The 17,261-nt window shown below is 39.5% G+C and overlaps 1 protein-coding gene across 7 annotated transcripts; it reads right to left on the reverse strand.

The window, feature by feature from the left end:
- Window positions 1-461: 461 nt before the first annotated feature.
- On the reverse strand, window positions 462-14,880 carry brd2b (bromodomain containing 2b). 7 transcript variants are annotated; one of them, XM_026185027.1, is made up of 12 exons: window positions 14,736-14,880; window positions 9,583-9,871; window positions 9,139-9,276; window positions 7,980-8,124; window positions 7,553-7,716; window positions 6,833-7,333; window positions 6,512-6,640; window positions 6,143-6,376; window positions 5,776-6,026; window positions 5,273-5,589; window positions 3,475-3,600; window positions 462-2,073 (listed from the first exon to the last, which is right to left on the reverse strand). In XM_026185027.1, the coding sequence occupies exons 1-12, from the start codon at window positions 14,765-14,767 to the stop codon at window positions 1,943-1,945; spliced, it is 2,457 nt and encodes an 818-aa protein (XP_026040812.1). In that variant the 5' UTR covers window positions 14,768-14,880; the 3' UTR covers window positions 462-1,942. The 7 variants fall into 7 exon arrangements, with proteins under 7 accessions (XP_026040812.1, XP_026040813.1, XP_026040808.1 ...); XM_026185028.1 differs by having other exon boundaries at window positions 6,131-6,376; XM_026185023.1 differs by having other exon boundaries at window positions 3,475-3,603; window positions 6,131-6,376.
- Between the last annotated feature and the right edge of the window lie 2,381 nt (window positions 14,881-17,261).

Here is a 17,261-nt window from a genome sequence, read left to right on the forward strand (position 1 = left end):
TCACTGAGATTTTAATATGAATAACTGCTGCCACCTGCTGGAGCAATTTCCTTGTTATTAATGCTGAGCTTCTAAATGTCAGAATATATTAGTAGAAAGGGGGGGAAAGGCAAACTGCTAACTTTATAGTTCACAGCCCACATGGGGCCATTAATCTTGTTATGCTGTCACACAAATATGCTCTTAACCTGTTCATCACCCAAACCAATGCTCTCAAAACATGAAGCCACACTGCTGCTCACTGATTGTCGCATCGCTTAACAAAATAAATAATAAAATATTTATGAATAAAATTAATCTTTATATTATTAATAAAAATTAATTAAAAAAATTAATAAAAATTAATAAAATATAATAAATAATACAAAATTAAACCTTTCTGGTTTGTCTGATCAACTTTATCCATATGCAGTTATTGCAGCTGCGTAACACGCTTCAAAGCAAAACTCCCACATCTCACATTTGTTCTACAGAAGTTATTTTTAATAAACACCTGTCAAATGAAAGGTTTGCTTCTGAGAGGCAGCATGTGAATCCTCTTCAGAAAACAACCAAGACAACTAACTGGAATGAGAGATAACATGTTTTTTTCTTAAAAATAAAAAATAAAAAAAAGCAAAAAGGGTAACTGGGAGGGGAAAAAGGAGACCAAACAGCAGAAATACATTAGTTTGTGCAACAGCAAATACAGCTGAATTATATACAAGCATATCTTTACTGAACATTCATCAACAGCTTCAACTATGCATGTACAATGAGGGCTCTCCTATCGGTTTACAGGAAAAGTGTTGTTTTCAGCTTGAGTTTAATCAGTCGTCACTATTTGTTCCAGTCAGCGCTGAGCAGCCAGTGTTTTCAAGTGCTACAGAGGTCTGCAAGAAATGGTAATGCAATACTTCAGATGTTCAGGAAATTAATATGGAAATTAGAAACTGTAACATGATAACATTCAGCAGCTTGCTTTCAGCTCAGAAATAGACGGACACTCGAGTTACTGTTTGATGTAATGAAGGATGAAAACGTCAAAGTAAGTTGTAAGAAATGAGTTCAGCTTGAGACGTGTTTATAAGACTTGTCGGTCTTAAAATAGCTGGTGGCTTTTTAGGAGAACAGTGCAGCCACAAAACTCTGTACAAATTTAATGAATATCTATCTTAGCTGCTAAACTTTGTATTTATAGTACATTAAACTGTTACTCTATATTGTACTAAAACAGACTGCAGCATTAATGTTATTGTTAAACTGAGAACTTATGTAAACATAACAGAGAAATCTAAATCTCAAACTGACCTGAATATGGAAGATCCCATAGCATGCTTTGAAATGCAGCTCAGAGGCTGCCAGATCTGTCAACAGTATTGGATTTCTCCAAATATTGTAACCGTTATGAACAATCATTAAGGCTGAGTCTAGGGGTTCATCTAAAATTGTTAGAAAAGCAAGGCTTGAGACCAAAAGGTTGCTGGTTTCAATTCCAGTAACATCTGAGGATATGTGGGTGGGAGGAGAAAACAAATAAAATATGACGCTCTTCCATTCTTTCACCAAAAGGAGACAGTGTAAGGCCAGCCAAACAGATTTTTCAGTCAGGCCCGTCTTTCCACATCAATTTTTTTTAATTATTACTCCACCTCCCTCTTCAGGGATCCCCATAAAAATCTTCTTTATAAAAGAAACATAAATTTGTACAAGTATTTACAAAGGGAAGGAAGGGGAGAACAAGGCATTTAGTGTTTGGGTTCTACAATAATCCACAAAGACATTGTTCCACATCCCTCAGTCCAACATTCAAAACATTACAGGATTACAGGAGTCCATTTGGAGTGTTTTTTGTTGCAGTGTTCAACCTCAGCCAACTATCGCTTCAGGGCGTGATGTGTCCTGGGCCAGCCCAAGTCCCTGAGACATTAGCGTTTGACTTCTTAGTTTTTTGCTAACAATCTCAACTCGAGTCTGAATCACTGCTGTCTGAGGAAGAGGATGAGGAGGAGGAGGAGGACGAGTCTGAGCTGGAGCTGCTTCCGCTGAGGCGTGATGGCTGGGCGTGAGTCTCCACTGCACTCGGCTTTTCCACTGAGGAGAAAATAGCAAAGAGAACAATGTTTAATGGATGCACCTGTACGAAAAGGAAGAAAGCACTGAAGTGTTTCTCTCAGCGTCTTTGCCAAAACAGCCCATACGTGCAAAACCTCACATTTCATCTGGTTTTTACAGACAATTCTGCTTCTACAAACAGTCTAGTGATGGAGAGTGTGAACCACTGGAGCCAAAGTTTCCTAAAACAAAAGAATAGCTCATTTATAGCCAGATGTGATATAATGGCCAGGGGATAACATGTAAACAGAAGTTAAAACTGCAACTCAAATACACACAGGGTAGAAAGACTGATAAACTCCAGGGGCCTGATGCATAAAACTCTAGATTCACAACTTAATCTGTGTAAACACAGAAATAGTATCTTCTTTCCATCTAAAGCCAGCTGTACACATTGTGCTCTTTTGCAAATCAAAAGAGGAAAAACCTTAAGATGTACAGCCTTAAATATAGTCTAAACGTCACCATAACAGGCTTGAATTGCTCTAGAAAGTGTGCACACGGTTTAAAAAGGTATGTTTTAGCTCAACACTTTCTAAATCCCTGCTTGTGTGGGGGCACAGGCGCACACATGTCTAATACTATGCATCCCGCTTCAGCACACAATCATGGTGTTTAAATACTTTGCCATTTTTCACGCTCATTCTGATCTACACTCCTGGTTTAATCCCTCCCTGCTACTAATGCATTTACAGGCCGATGAATGTTCTTACTCTTCACACAATCTTTAAGCAGCAGGAGAGAAGAAGATACTTTAATGAAATTCAATTTTCAATTCAATTGTATTTATATAGCACTATATCACAACAACAGTTGCCTGTTATTGTAAGGTTAAGACCCTAAAATAATAAAGAAAACCCCTACGAGTGTTTCTCAAATAAAAGCCCATTATGGTATGCAGATAAGCGAAACAAAAGCCCTGTCCACACTTTAAGGAAATAAACAAACTGGTTTTCTAATGATCAGCAAAAGTCTCAGACACCTTCACACACATGAGGCATTCCATATTATTACGATGGCTTACTGTAGATTTACACAACCAAAACACATTTACATCTCAGAGGGATTTTTAAGGTAGTTTGTTACCAAGTATAGCATTATATGAAAAGACTGTCCTGACTATACAAACTAGAACACAAGTCAAATCCAACCGTTCTGTCTCTCCCAATTTAGAGTCACTATTTAACCTAACATGCATGTCTGGAGTACTTGAGGGAACTCGCACAGGGAGCAAAGGCCAACTCTACACTTGAAACGCTGTGCCATCTTCGCTGAATTATTGAAGTGCACAGTATTTGAGTAACGTAGAGAATCTGTAAGCTGCTCTGAAAACCAGACATGTTTGCATCCACACAGAAATGTGATGATGTGAGAGCTTACCTTTAGGTTTCGTGGGTTTCTTGACTGAATTGAGTTGTCCGCTGACATCTTGCAGCCTCCTCTCTAGCTCCCTCCTCTTCTCCAAGGTCAGCTCCTCTTTAGACTTGCCAATGCTGCCTTTCTTTGCTGCTGCAATATAAGATGATAAAAAGGTTGTTACAGAGCTGGGGACCAAACAGAAATACAGTGGTAAGTATACTGTGTCACACCATTTCTAAGTCAGTACTGAGTAGTGTCAAGTTAAATACAGAGATTAAATTTCTTGCTCTCTTTACTAATTTTAAGTAGCAGCTTAGAAGTGCTACGCTGAGCTCTGCAGTCATATCTACATGCTGTAGTTGTGACCAGTCACCAGGGGGCAGCGTCAAATATTTGAAGAAACTATCAACTTTAGCTACTTCTATTCACTTTGTTGGTGCTTTAGCTTAGCATCTGCTGCAGAGAGAAGTTATAACATACAAAGAAATGATTTGTAGTGAAATTAAGACTTTCAGTCTCAAGTCTGTCTCCATAGACTCTGGCCTTTACCCGTCAGGTTTTCATTCTGTGTAGCCAAAGAGCTAATCAAATACACGTCAACTCAGAACTTAATGTCAAGAGGAAACCTAGCCTCTCTGTCACTGACAGACATGAAGGAGGGCGCTAGATAGAAAGATTTGAGTGGAACACCGAGGTGATGTGGTTAAACTGGTTAAACTAAACTACATGCCTGTCAGATAGGCGTAATCCTCTGCTACAGTTTTATTTCTCTTGTCAGTCCAGTCAGGGAAATATTACACACTATTGTCATGAAAACCAGATATTTTTGTGCAGGAAAACTGTTATTTTTCCTGCATTAAAACTAGTGTACAATCGTTTCCAAGTCCAAACTTAGATGGCACCGATTAAGGTTCTTAATTTTTTTTTTTTTTTTAAATATACATAATCTTTTCTATATATCAACTTATGTATCATTTGTTGTTAAGCACCAACCACTATGAACGCTCTTTACAGATGTTGGATGCTGTTTATCATGGAGCACTGAGATTCATCACAGGATGTAAAACTCTTGCCAACCATTGTACTTCATACTCTTTGGTTAACTGGCGTTCACTGTCCACCCACAGACTCTTGCATTAGTACATTTTCAGTCATAAATCAGTAATTTGTTTACTACAAGTGTATCTAACTTACTATGTGTCACCTGAACAGAGAATCTAGAGCCTACGCTCACAAGCTTTTATTACATTCATTACAAAAAAAAAAAAAAAAAAAAAAAAAAAACAACAACTACTAGGTTCTTGTTTTTGATGTCAAAAACTTGTTTAGTTACAGCAGTACAATACATACTGGGTTTAGAAATGCAGAGGCAGAAAGTATCCACTCAGCCTTGTAAAGCCTCTTTCCAAGAATTTGATTATATCAACTGTGAGAGCCAGTATACGGTTAACTTTCAGGAATCAAAAGCATTTGTGCCATTTAACCTCAACACTGGATCAGGTTGTTTGACTTTGGGAAGTGAAGGGGCATTTGGACGCAGACGCTATCAGCCCTTAATAAGAATATATAATTGCCCTCCGTGTGTGGCTGCATGAGTCAAAACTACAGGTTCTTTCTTCAGCATCAACTTTACTCTCCAAGTTTAACAGTCTATTTTTTCCTACATAAGATGTACTTAGCCATTACAGACTTTAACATATGTCACATGTTAGGTACTGATAGTAGGTTCTGATACTCAATAACTTGTCAATTACAAAAACATCCAAGATATTGCTAAACAGGAATATGCTGGCGCTGTCTTGGTGGTCATTTTATCTACCTTGTTCAGCATACGGCTTACGGGGCTTCTTCCTCAGACATGTCATCACGTAGCGCTCGAGCTCTTTCAGTGTGGATGGTTTGAGTGTTTCAAAGTCAATCTCAATCTCCTCAGGGTTGGTGTCCCTCAGTGAGGGCTCCCTGGACTGTATGATGTGGACCACACGACCCAGCTTCTCGCCTGGTAACTTGTTGATGTCGAGGCTTAGCTGGCGCTTCTCATCGTATGACATGGGCACGATCTCTTCCTCTTCCTCCGAGTCATAGTGTGGTAACATGGAAGTGGCAAGTTGAGGGTAGAAAGGCTTCTTTGAAGTCCTGAAATAACAGAAGAAGAGCACAGCTATCAGCTGTTTTGCATTCAAAACATTTAACTGGTTGAACAGTATAATTATTTGTTTCACTAAACCCCAAAAAGGAAGTATGATGAAGATGAGATCAAGTTTTAAAAAAAAAAAAAAAAAAAAAAAACCACTGGTGTGGTGGTTCACTCTTTATACTAACTTGCTGTTCTTGTTACTCTTCTTCCCCTGGCTTTTCTTGGCCTGGGAGCCACCTGCTTTGGCAGATTTGCTCTTCAACTTGCTGGGCATCTTCCATTCCTCAGAGCCTGCTCTGCTTCGGACTCCTCGATTTCGCTTCTCCAGCTTTTTCTTTTTCTTCTTCTCCTTTTTGTCCTTTTTGTCCTTTTTCTTTTTGGGCTTGACGATGGGGCCTTGGGAGAGAGCAGCTAGCTGCTCGTGCACGGCTCGGAGCTGAGAAAAATATACAAATTAAAGACGTTTTTGTTTCCACGTTTAGTTTGATGCAACAAACACCCTCCATCCAATACCTCAATAGTAGCTACTCAATATCTTACTTGTGTGCACACCTGGTCCTGTAATTCAGCCAAGCGATGTGCTCGCTCCTCCTCGCTGTCTGAGCTTGGGCTGCTCTCACTCTCCTCACTCTCGCTGCTAGGCTCACTCTCAGAGGTGGAGGAAGATGAGGAGGATGAGGAGGAGGAAGATGATGAAGAGGATGTTTGATGCCCACTCATGGACATGGCTGTGTGCTCCATGTGTGGTTCATCTGGCATCTTGGCAAAACGGAACTCAAAGACATCCTGAGACATGGGGGGAAAAAAAGAAAAAAAAAAAAAAAGTTAAATGGTAAGAAAGGAGGAAAGTGAGTAATAAAGTAGCAAATATAACTGAAGAAGCCTCTGTGAGGGCGCCTGGTCCATGTAACTGCTGCTCACCTGTAGTTTCCGTGCCATCCCCACAACATCGTGATCAGGTGGATTGTACTTGTAGCAGTTTGAGAACATCAGTCTAACATCACTGGCAAACTGTTGAGCATCTCTGTACTCACGACAGTCCATCTTCCTCTGATTGTAAAAAACAGGAAATGGACATTTATTAGATTTTAATAGAAGATTTTTTTTTTCCCCACTGCATTTTACATTCACATTTAAAATCCTTCCCCCTTCTGTGTTTTATCATTTCAACATGGTATGTTTAGTAAAAAGAAATATTACTATTATAGTACTGCGAGCACACTTTCACGCATTCGAAGTCACCTTGATGGTGCTGAGGTCCATAGGACACTTGATGATATCGTGATAGTCATGAAGTCCGAGTGCAGCTGCATCCACAGGTGTGTAGAAAGGCCATGCATACGCAGCATGTTTCTTTGATAACATGTCCTTCAGCAGCCCACTGCAGTACCTCAGCTGCGAGCTGAGTTTTCCCTTCCTTGAGGGCTGAGGTTGAACAGAATCGGGCAAGTCCTTCTTGGGGGGTTTGATGGGGCGTCCGCTGCCAACTCTGCGTCCAGTGCCAGCCATCATTGGCTGGAGCAGGACAGGGCCTCCAGGACTCCTGACGAGCCCAATCCCAGGTGGGGTCTCCAAGCTTATGCTTCCCATTGAGGAGACCGTGTGCATGGACGTGTCATGGATTTGACCCCCGTGTCCCCCTTTCCCCAAGCCCACCATGTGCGGCGTTCCTGACATGCCCACAGTAGTGAAGCCCATGGTAGAGGGTGTGGTGGTATCTGCTTTGCGTTTTACACCTTTCTTCTATAGAAAGAAAAAGTTGGAAATTGTTGTGATCACTTTATTATGGCTTTGTTACACGGTTTATAATCCTCACAACTGAAATACTAAATCTTTAACAAAGGACAGTTTACTTTCACATTTAGTGCTGTTAAAAAAAAGAACTTAAGTGTTTCAACATCGATTTTGCATGCTAAAATCTAGATATGCAAATTTTTCTAATCAGCATTCTGTCTTACATACCTTGGTTGTGGGCTGTGTAGGAGGCAAACCCATAATGTTAGCTGGTGGCAGGCTTTTAGTTAGCACAGTCTGGGGAGAGTTGGCCAGCATGGAATCCCCCGTGTCTGAGGATGAGGGGGAGTAGGCTGACTGGGACACTGCTGGCACCTGCTGAGCCCTTGATGCTGGTAGATAAAGAATATTAAATTTAAGAGTTGCAATTCAGCTACATAACAACACCACCTCAATCATAAATGTTGCTTTCATAATGCCTTCCTGCTTGTAAATAAATACATCTTAACATCTTTAATTGCCAAAATATGGCTCAATCAAATTTGCATATCTAAGTAGAAGAACCGATAAGCAAGCAGACTAACGATTCTGAAGAATTCGACTACCAGGAACCAGTTCTTGGTAGAACCGGTTCTCGTTTACCATCCCTACTTACCAGAAGATTTACGACCTCTTCCCCTGCTGTTTTTGTTCCGAGGAGCTGGAGGAGGAAGTTCAACTTCCTCTTCGGGCATCTGGGCCACCTTCTGAAGAAAAATCTTCTCTAGGGATTGGGCCATCAGCACAATGTCATCTGTTGGCTAACCAGGGAGAAATAAAAAAAAAAAAAAAAAAAAAAAAAAAAAGCAACACATGAGCACAAATAATATATAAGTACTATTTTTTGCATAAATGTCATTTCAGTTTAACAATAAAGGTTTTGTATTTTTTTTGTATATTTGTTAACAGACTGACAGGAACATTCATGCAATTTTAAAAACATCCCTTTTGATTGTTATGTGTAAATAGATCAAACAGATAATTACAGATTCTTGAAAAGAATTTCCTAAGATTAGTGCTTACATTTCATAAATAATAATATAAACTAAACCACTGTTTTCCCACATAAAGATGTTAACAATCACCATAGAAATCCCAGGCTAAGACACTTCATATGGTTATCTACGAGACAACTTAATGCAAAATGTAAGTTTGTATAATCATTGAAATGATCTGTTACACACAAGCCATTGCTTAATTTACATATCTAGGTTGAGTTGAATCTGCTTTGCAAAATTATTTACATGTAGCACATTTCTGCAGTCATTAGGCCTTTTGTCTTTCACTTTAAAATTTTCCCTTGCTTCCCCTTAAGTTATGCTGAGGAGCACATGTAGTACATGTTCTCTTGCTATGAAGAATAGCAGAGAAATCACAGGGCATTTTGTGTAAAGTAAAGGGAAAGGGTGAAGGGTTAAAAAAAAAAAAAAAAATAGCCTCTAAAATTTCTGTGCCTCTGCTTGGATCATTAACAAAAATACACACAACTTTGGTCAAGTCATTTAAAAAAAACAAACAAAAAAAACAAACAAAAACAAACACCAAATCTTGCTAGATTTCCCCACTGGTTTGCTAGAAATCATTAAACACTGTACTTTAACACTTATTTTTTCACTCTGAGCTGACAAAACACAGTTCTACGCCTGCTCAGTGTAAGATCACTGTGTTAATAAATGCAATCCAAAGGGAATGCTAGCTTGTGAGAAAGGAACAAATATCAATTAAAATGGAATAAATAACATGGATAAAAATGTGTTTTTTACCTTTTGACCTACCTTGTTGTAGATGTAGCAGTTGGTGAACATTGTGTTGAAGTCCTGTATGCACTCACATGCACTACGGTAGAAGTTATTTTCCAAGCGTTTCTTAATGGTCCCCATGTCCATGGGTTGTTTGATAATTTTATGGTAATCCTTGGGGAAAAAAAATGCATTTTTTTTAAATTAATAACTTTTTAATTTATGGCTCTACAGAAATACCAATCCCACTTGTTTACTTGTTAAAGTGTGGACACCTTTTCCATAATGGTCCCAAGATGTTAAAAATATGTTTTAAAAAAACCCCAAAAAACCTGAGATACAATCATCTATTAACAAACCAGAAAGGATCATTTATAATAGCCAAAAAATAATACAGAATATTGGATATTTATCTCAGCATCTGGAAGTAGACACATTCAAACTCCGAGTGGTTTATCAAAGCACTTGGATTCAACCCACCGGCAGGTTAAGCTTGTAGGCATCCACGGGCTCCTGAAAAGGCCAGGCAAAGTGGTGCCTCCAAAGAGACTTCATCAGGGTCTTCTGGAGGTACTGCAGCTGGTTTGTCATGCGGCCTGGTCGGGTAGGATCCTTCACTGGGGGCTGTGGAGGGGCAGGGGGACCCTGGGGCATTGTGTGGGGTAGGGAGGGGCTCTCAAAGTCCTCGTACAGCAGGGAGGGCTTACGAATGCGTTTTCCCGAGCTTGTGTGTTGGTCCATCATACCACCGGACAACCCAACCAGAGAGCTGGAGTGAGGAAGATGTAAAAGCACAGGAGAAGAATTAATGACAATGATTAAAAAAAATTTAAAAATTTAAAAAAGAGACCCTGCATCCACATTACAAGGAAAAGAAGGAAAGAAATGCTACCTTAATACCTCATGTGGAAAAAGCTGGCTGGCTGTAGGGCTGCTCAATTAATCGAATTTTAATCACGATTACGATCTGGGCTTTCAACAATCATTAAAAATGACTGAGCCGATTATTAGCCCCTCCCTCATTTATCCGCGACACCTTAAAGGCCGGTCCGTAAAAATATTGTCGGGCATAAACCGGTCCGTGGCGCAAAAAAGGTTGGAGACCGCTGATTAAGAGGACCCGAGGGAAGCTCGGAAAGCTAAGCAGAAGTTATTTGGAGAGTGACTGCCGTTGGTTGAAAAGAGTTAAAAAAAAAAAAAAAAAACTTCAGTGGTGTTGCACACTATTTTATATTATTTTTTAAAGTCATTGTTAACCCTTTAAAGCCGGTCAGAGCAGCACGCTCCGTTTTGCGTAACTATTTTTAAATCCCTGTAGAACCTGAACCGTGTAAGCTAGCGCAATAATTTGTTTTGCATATGAAACCGGAGGAGTTGTACTTACATCTGATGCCATCAGCTTGTCCTCGGTCACGGTTTCGTTCCACATATAGCTTTGCAAAAATTGCATAAAAAGCGCTTGCAGGAACAAAAACATAATATTCCAGAAACACGCTTCGCCGTTCCTATCAGCTGTTCGTAACACTTCCCACAGTGAAATGATGCACCTGCTGTTTTCTTTGCAAATTTGCATCATAGTAGAGCTGGGCGATATGAGATTTTTTCATATCACGATATGTTTTTTTCATTTCAGGCGATAACGATATCTATCACGATATAAACCAAATAACTATATTTGTAAGATTTAAATGTGCCGTTGCTCACAAGTAAAATGTGAAATAATCAGCAGCTTGTTTTTAAATATTTATTTCCCATAATAAGTTCAACAGGGTAGATGTACTTAAGGAACATGAGACTTTTTCAGATAAATAAAGGCAAATATTGCAAACTACACAAAAGGCAGCCGCTAAAGCGTTTAAGTTTCAAAATAGAACAAATGAAACAGACTAAATTGTCAATTCCACTTAGAAACAAAGTATTAATTCTAAAAATAAATCTTAGTTTGTTTTACAGAAGAACAGACAAAACTGACTAACTTTTGTCAATATCAAATAAACTGAGAACTAAAAGGAAATTCTCAATCTCTCCTTGTTGTATAGCTGAGCTTTTCAAACAGTTGTAACAGTTACTTTAGTCTGACAAAAGCCGAATGACGAATTAGCGCTTCCAGTCAGAGACTGAGGCTACGTCCACACGAACACGGGTATTTTTGAAAACGGAGATTTTCCGTTTTCGTTTTAAAAAATAATCCTGTCCGCACATAAAGGGAGAAATGAAGGAAAACGCTGCTATGAACATGCCAAAGCAGCAGGTGGCGCTAGATTCCTAACCGTGCAGAAATGTTGGCCAATCAGAAGTCTAGAAGCCTCGGTGGGAAAAAGTAAACAAAGCTGCGGCATAGAAGCAGAACCGAGTCGTATGTGTGGACAGACAGTAACTGTGTGTATGTGTAAGCATTTAAACACTGCAGAGAGTAGAATTAACAGTAACAGTATTGTAGAAATTCATTTCACCGAAACAATAACGTGGCGCACAGTGTGACGCATGCACCAGTTTATTGTATTTCCAGACTTGCTTTCGGCACAATTTACAGTGCGCGCTACTCTGTTTTTTGTCAGACTTGAAATAGCCGAAATACCTTCACACTACGGAACTTCTATGGCTCTTCCGTTCGACAATCTCTCCGGCATTGGAACCATCATCTGTTTTCTCTTCGGTCACGCTCGGTTGATTTTTCTAGTCGGCACACTCATTTCCTCCATTATGCGCTGGCTCCATTACCCGCTGGCTGCTTCCCAAACAAACACACGTGCGGCTTGGCACTTGTGCTGTACGTAACAAGTGACGCGACGTGACGCTGCGGCTGTGATTGGTTCGGCTCTGCGCTACTTTATTTGGATTGGCTGACCTTTTTTTTTGTCTTTTTTTTTTTTTTTAAGAGGACAAGAGCGGCGAGGTCTATCGCGATAGCTTAATTTCTCTATCGAGTAAAAGTTATATCGCGATACATATCGTTATCGTTCTATCGCCCAGCTCTACATCATAGGATTGTTTTTTGTTTTTCCTGCAGTATATAAAAATTGCTGTATCTCCAAAATAAAACTATGAAGACACTCAAAATAAATTTCCTGTGGTGGGAAACTATTTTTTGCAACATTATTGTATTTAAAGTTTTGAGGGATAAACCTCTTAAACTTCTCCAAGTAGAAATATATGTAAACAAAACAAAAGCGATTTTCAATTTTTTTTGTAGTTTATTGCACTTTTTTGCAATTTATGTAATTACTATGCACTTAATGCATACATATTAGTAAAATATGGGCTATAACAGTTGTATTGATGTATAGCAACTTGAAATGCTCCCACAAATGGCACTACAGCATGTAAAAAAAAATAAAAATAAAAATAATATAAGCTCTGGTGGACTTGGTTCTATAGTAGGTCTTAAAGGGTTAAATAAATATCGTCAAATAATCGTGATCTCAATTTCAGTGAAAATAATCGTGATTATCATTTTTGCCATAATCGAACAGCCCTAGCTGGCTGTAAATAAACTTTTAAGGTGGGAGAGGATAAAGAAGAAAAATATAAGACACCCCCCCCAATGGTTATCTAGGAAACCAGGATTTCATCTATAGGTTGCAACTTTTAGCACTGCCATGGGAGCCATGACTGTCCTATAAGAATGCTGCTGATAAGGCAATAAAGTCAATGTCATGTAATATGCAATTCAGCAAGAAACATACAGGCAGTCTGGATAATCTTCAGAAGTTTGGGTTCAGTTTCTTTGATGATGATGTCTATGTTTTGACCGTTTCACTGTTGCACTTTATCAAGTTGTAACAGAGAAACTACTAAAAAGTATAAGAGTTGTACTTAGCTAGATAAATCTTATAAACAATAGCCTCAAAGTCAAACAACAGTGACACGCTAGATAAGTACTTATAAACATGATTATCTTTTCCAGATAAAATGTTTCCTCTGGTTTTCCCCACACACAAAGGAATAAATGGAGGATATGCCAATCAATGCCTTACACAAGCACTGTGGTCTCCCCTGGAGATGCACCATAATAAACAGGGCAGAGAACAAATTCCCCCATGGGCCTTAAGAGAGTTAATTAAAAAGAAAGCAATCTTTTTGAGATATCAGCATCTCTGCAAGTTATGATCTCCAGTTTGGATGTAGTCCAACAACACCACGTTCCATAAAGAGCACTTTTCAATGCACCATGCGATGACAGAGGTCACCTAGTTCATGTAGTTAAAGGACACAGAAAGTCGGTCCTTTCTCACCTCCATCTGAGCACCACAGCTTAATACACACATGCCCTACTGACACACAAACAATGGCTAAGCCGATGAGCCGGTTTTCTACATCAAACAGAATACAAGCAGCACAAATAACTACTAAACAGCATTAAGGGTGCCGAAAAAAAGGAATTTGCAGAGTAGTAAACATAAGAACTTTTCTATTTCCAGGCAAATGTTTTAAGCTCTACTTACTTTAGTGTTTTGAAGCATTTAACAATTAAATGGAAAAAAAAACATCCAAATATACATCCAATAACACACACAGAGAACAAAAACATTCAGAATTGCTGTTTTACTGAAAGCATTTTAAAACTTAACGTGCTTTTCTCCAAATTAGTTCTGAACACAAGATTATGCGAAAGAAAATCTACCTAAAGTCGCAACATTTGTGCAAAAACACAAACACCGTTTAATTATCAACTTGGCTCCATGTGACTATTATGGCTTTAGTGTTTGAACCTGCATTTAACCAGCTTCTGTTTTTACTAAACAGAGACTAATTAGCGTAGGCTGAACAACCCGTCGTTATTATTTAGTCAAACTGATCAAAGACTCCTAGTCCACCAGCTGCTGATCGCGTGGTTGGACGCCCCGCCCTCGCTGTTTGTAAACACTTCTTCACAACGACAGAAGCCAATATCTGACGACCATAAGGGGTCCAAAAAGACACAAACGCCACATTTATTAAAGAGCACTGCTCGGAAAAGAATTTTTAAAAATTTTGATAAAACCCTCGGGCCATCAGGCAATTTCAGCCATTTTGCCACAGTCTCAGGGCGTTTGTTCACCAGCACAGAAGCTGCGAGCTGGAAGCTAAGCTTGCGAGCTAGCGGAGACAGACTGCAACAGCGCTTTATAAATATAACAATACACCTGGGACTGCCAAGCTGCAGTTAAGCAGAGGTTGTGTGTGGGGGGAAAGGGGAACAGTGGACGGGTTATTTATAACTAGTTTTCTTATATGATATTGTTTTACATTAGCGACAGCAGGTTGCATGAGCAATGAATGACACGACAGACAGACAGCCGGCGGGGAGCACCCGGCTGACCTAGCCGATGGAGATGCAGCTGTCATTTGCCTGCTAATTAGAAGCTAAACGCTAAAGAAAACGGAAATATAGGCTCCACAAAACCAGTGTGCAAATATTAAGATTCAGAGGACTTCAGAAATATGTGCAGAGTTGAGTCTCCTGTGTAAGCTAGCGTAAGCGGGCTGTATCACAAGACTGGCTGACGAGGTAGCGCTGTTTTGCTACTCGGAGGCTAACGGTAACGTCACCGTAGCAACAATGTGGTTTTTATTACATAATTCCCATCCTCACGCGGACTACAAAGCCCAGCAAATGTCCTCAGTTTGACCCGAAACACTGCGGACATTACCTGTCGTGAGGTGGGTTGACGGCGGCTTCCATTGGGGTGAGGGCGGAGTGTTGTTACGATCCAATTTTTCGCCGCTGTTGACGCTGCACTTCCACAAAACGCTCAGCGACCAACTCCGCAATGAAATGGCGACTAAGCGCTTCCGCTTGACCCTATATAAACCCCTCTCGTGGCAGTGCCGCGTCGTTCCTGTCACGTGGACGATGATTCCGCGCCATAATTGGCTGTAAGCAGGTGTCAGTCAAACAGCACAGTCTGTACATCTTGTACTCTGAAAATATTGCATGTTTCAGATTTTTTATACAGTAATGAGCTATCTGGCGACGCACTGCGTTAATAATTGCTGTAATTTTCAGGCTAACGCTTCTCTGTCTATATGGATTAGTATGTTTTGTCCTCAAGAGAGTTTGGATTGTCATGCAGGTGATCTCCGTTTTATTAAACCCACTGCGGAATACCTGGGTAGCAACTGTATTTTTTTATTTTTTTTGGTGAGATGTTTCCATTTAAAGCGGCACATTCATGAAATAACCCCCTTAGCTGCTTTGTGATTGATGCCCTCAAAAAAATGGACATCTTTTTTTCCAACTCCGTGACTAACCGCTTTAAAGAAGCTATGTTTAACAGTATCCTGCAGTCTAGATAGATAGAAAGACAGATACATGTGCAGTTTCCCAAAAAATAAAAATAAAATAAGAGGAGACTGGGATTGTTGACAAGCAGTGGCAACGGGTTTCACTCGTCACTGCTGCACCATAGAGCACATTCTCCAACAGACTGATTCAATGCCACAAGGACAGATACAATAAATCTTTTATGCAACACATCTGTATAGCGATGCATCATCTGTGCTTCAACAGTTTATTTCTACCCTGTACTGTGCGCACGACTTTCATTACAATGTACATTGACTGTAAAGTTTTTACGTAAACGTATTCATTAGTAAGCATTTTAAATTAAGTTTTATTTTTGCTGTGTTAAATAGATATTTAATATATATTTTAAATGGAGATATTTTTCTTTAACATATTGTTATTATTACGTAATATTACTTACATATTTGGGTTCATATTTGTTTTGCCATGTTGCATATAAGCCAAAATAATGGCATTTATATTCTATAATATTTAAGCTATTTTGCCATTTTTGTTGTCTCGAGCTAAATTTTCAAAACTTTTGTAGTAAAAAGGATAGACTGTTTACCTTTCCCTAACCTGGAGAGTTTTAACATATGCAGGATTGTGTTAATTGTAACTGGATGGACTTGGTTTGCAGTATGTTAACCATTAAAATTCGCATAGCATCATTACAAAGCTATGATTTGTTCATCTGACTAATCATCTATATGCTGATGATTGCCAGCTTTATTTTCCTTTCAGTCATTCTGATAGCTCCCAAATTAGACTCCTGCTTGATTGCCTTAGTGATGTTAAGTCATGGATGGCTCAAAACTTTTTAAATTTTAACGAACGTAAAACGGAAGTAATTCTGTTTGGCCCGAATTGTTCCTCTGATATCCCTGATGTTGACCTTGCTGCTCTGACCCCTCACCTGAAGAGCTCGATTACCAATCTTGGGTTAAAAATCGACTCTGCACTTACCTTTGATGGCCACGTGAATGGGGTGGTGAAATCGTCATTCTATCAACTCAGGCGTCTGTTGAAGGTTAAACCTTTTCTTTCAAGGCGTGACTTGGAGACTATTATCCACGCTTTTATAACCTCACGCTTGGATTATTGTAACTCCCTTTTAATAGGGGTTGGACTGGGCACTCTGACACGCCTGCAACTAGTACAGAATGCTGTGGCACGGTTTTTATCTGGTAAAAGGAAATTTGAGCACATTACTCGGGTTCTGGCCTCCCTGCACTGGCTTCCAATTGAATTTAGGATTCATTTTAAAGTTCTTTTATTGGTTTTTAAATCTTTAAATGGTCTGGCACCTGCGTATCTGTCTGATTTGCTGAAGCCCTATGTCCCCACTCATTCGCTCCGGTCAGCTGAGCAGCTGTTGCTCTCAGTCCCCAAATCAGGGCTGAAACTGAGAGGAGACCGAGCGTTCTCTATTGTGGCTCCTAAGCTTTGGAATAATCTTCCTCTTCACATTAGGCAATCGACATCAGTGATGGTTTTTAAATCCAGATTGAAAACGCATTTTTATTCAATGGCTTTTGACTCAGTGGTTGACTGACTTGTATTTTATTGTTTTCGCTAGTTTATTATTTTATCGTATTTATTATTCTTATGGTATCTATTATGTTTCTGTTGTTCAGCACTTTGGTCACCCTTGTGTGTTTTTAAAGTGCTATATAAATAAACGATGATGATGATAATGATGATGGAATCATTAGCATAAAAGATGTACCTAAGGCATGAGCCAGTGCTTTAGCTACACATAACAACTTAGTTTGGCCATGCAACAGGCTGGCAACCTGTCCAGCATGTACCCAACCTGTTGTCCTATGGAAGCCGAGGACATCTGACTTCTGAAATTCAAATGAAGACAGTGAATGTCACACCATAAAAA

The sequence above is a fragment of the Astatotilapia calliptera genome, chromosome 11 (genome assembly GCF_900246225.1).
Source record: "Astatotilapia calliptera chromosome 11, fAstCal1.2, whole genome shotgun sequence".
NCBI lineage: Eukaryota > Metazoa > Chordata > Actinopteri > Cichliformes > Cichlidae > Astatotilapia > Astatotilapia calliptera.

Excerpts from the sequence above, each read along its gene's own strand:
- brd2b (XM_026185021.1), bottom strand. The coding sequence starts at position 14,767 with ATGGAAGCCGCCGTCAACCCACCTCACGACAG. Across the intron at positions 6,641-6,832 it reads TGGACCTCAGCACCATCAAG|AGGAAGATGGACTGTCGTGA; the intron begins GTGACTTCGAAT and ends TTTTACAATCAG. Across the intron at positions 2,074-3,474 it reads GAAACCCACGAAACCTAAAG|TGGAAAAGCCGAGTGCAGTG; the intron begins GTAAGCTCTCAC and ends TTTTCTCCTCAG.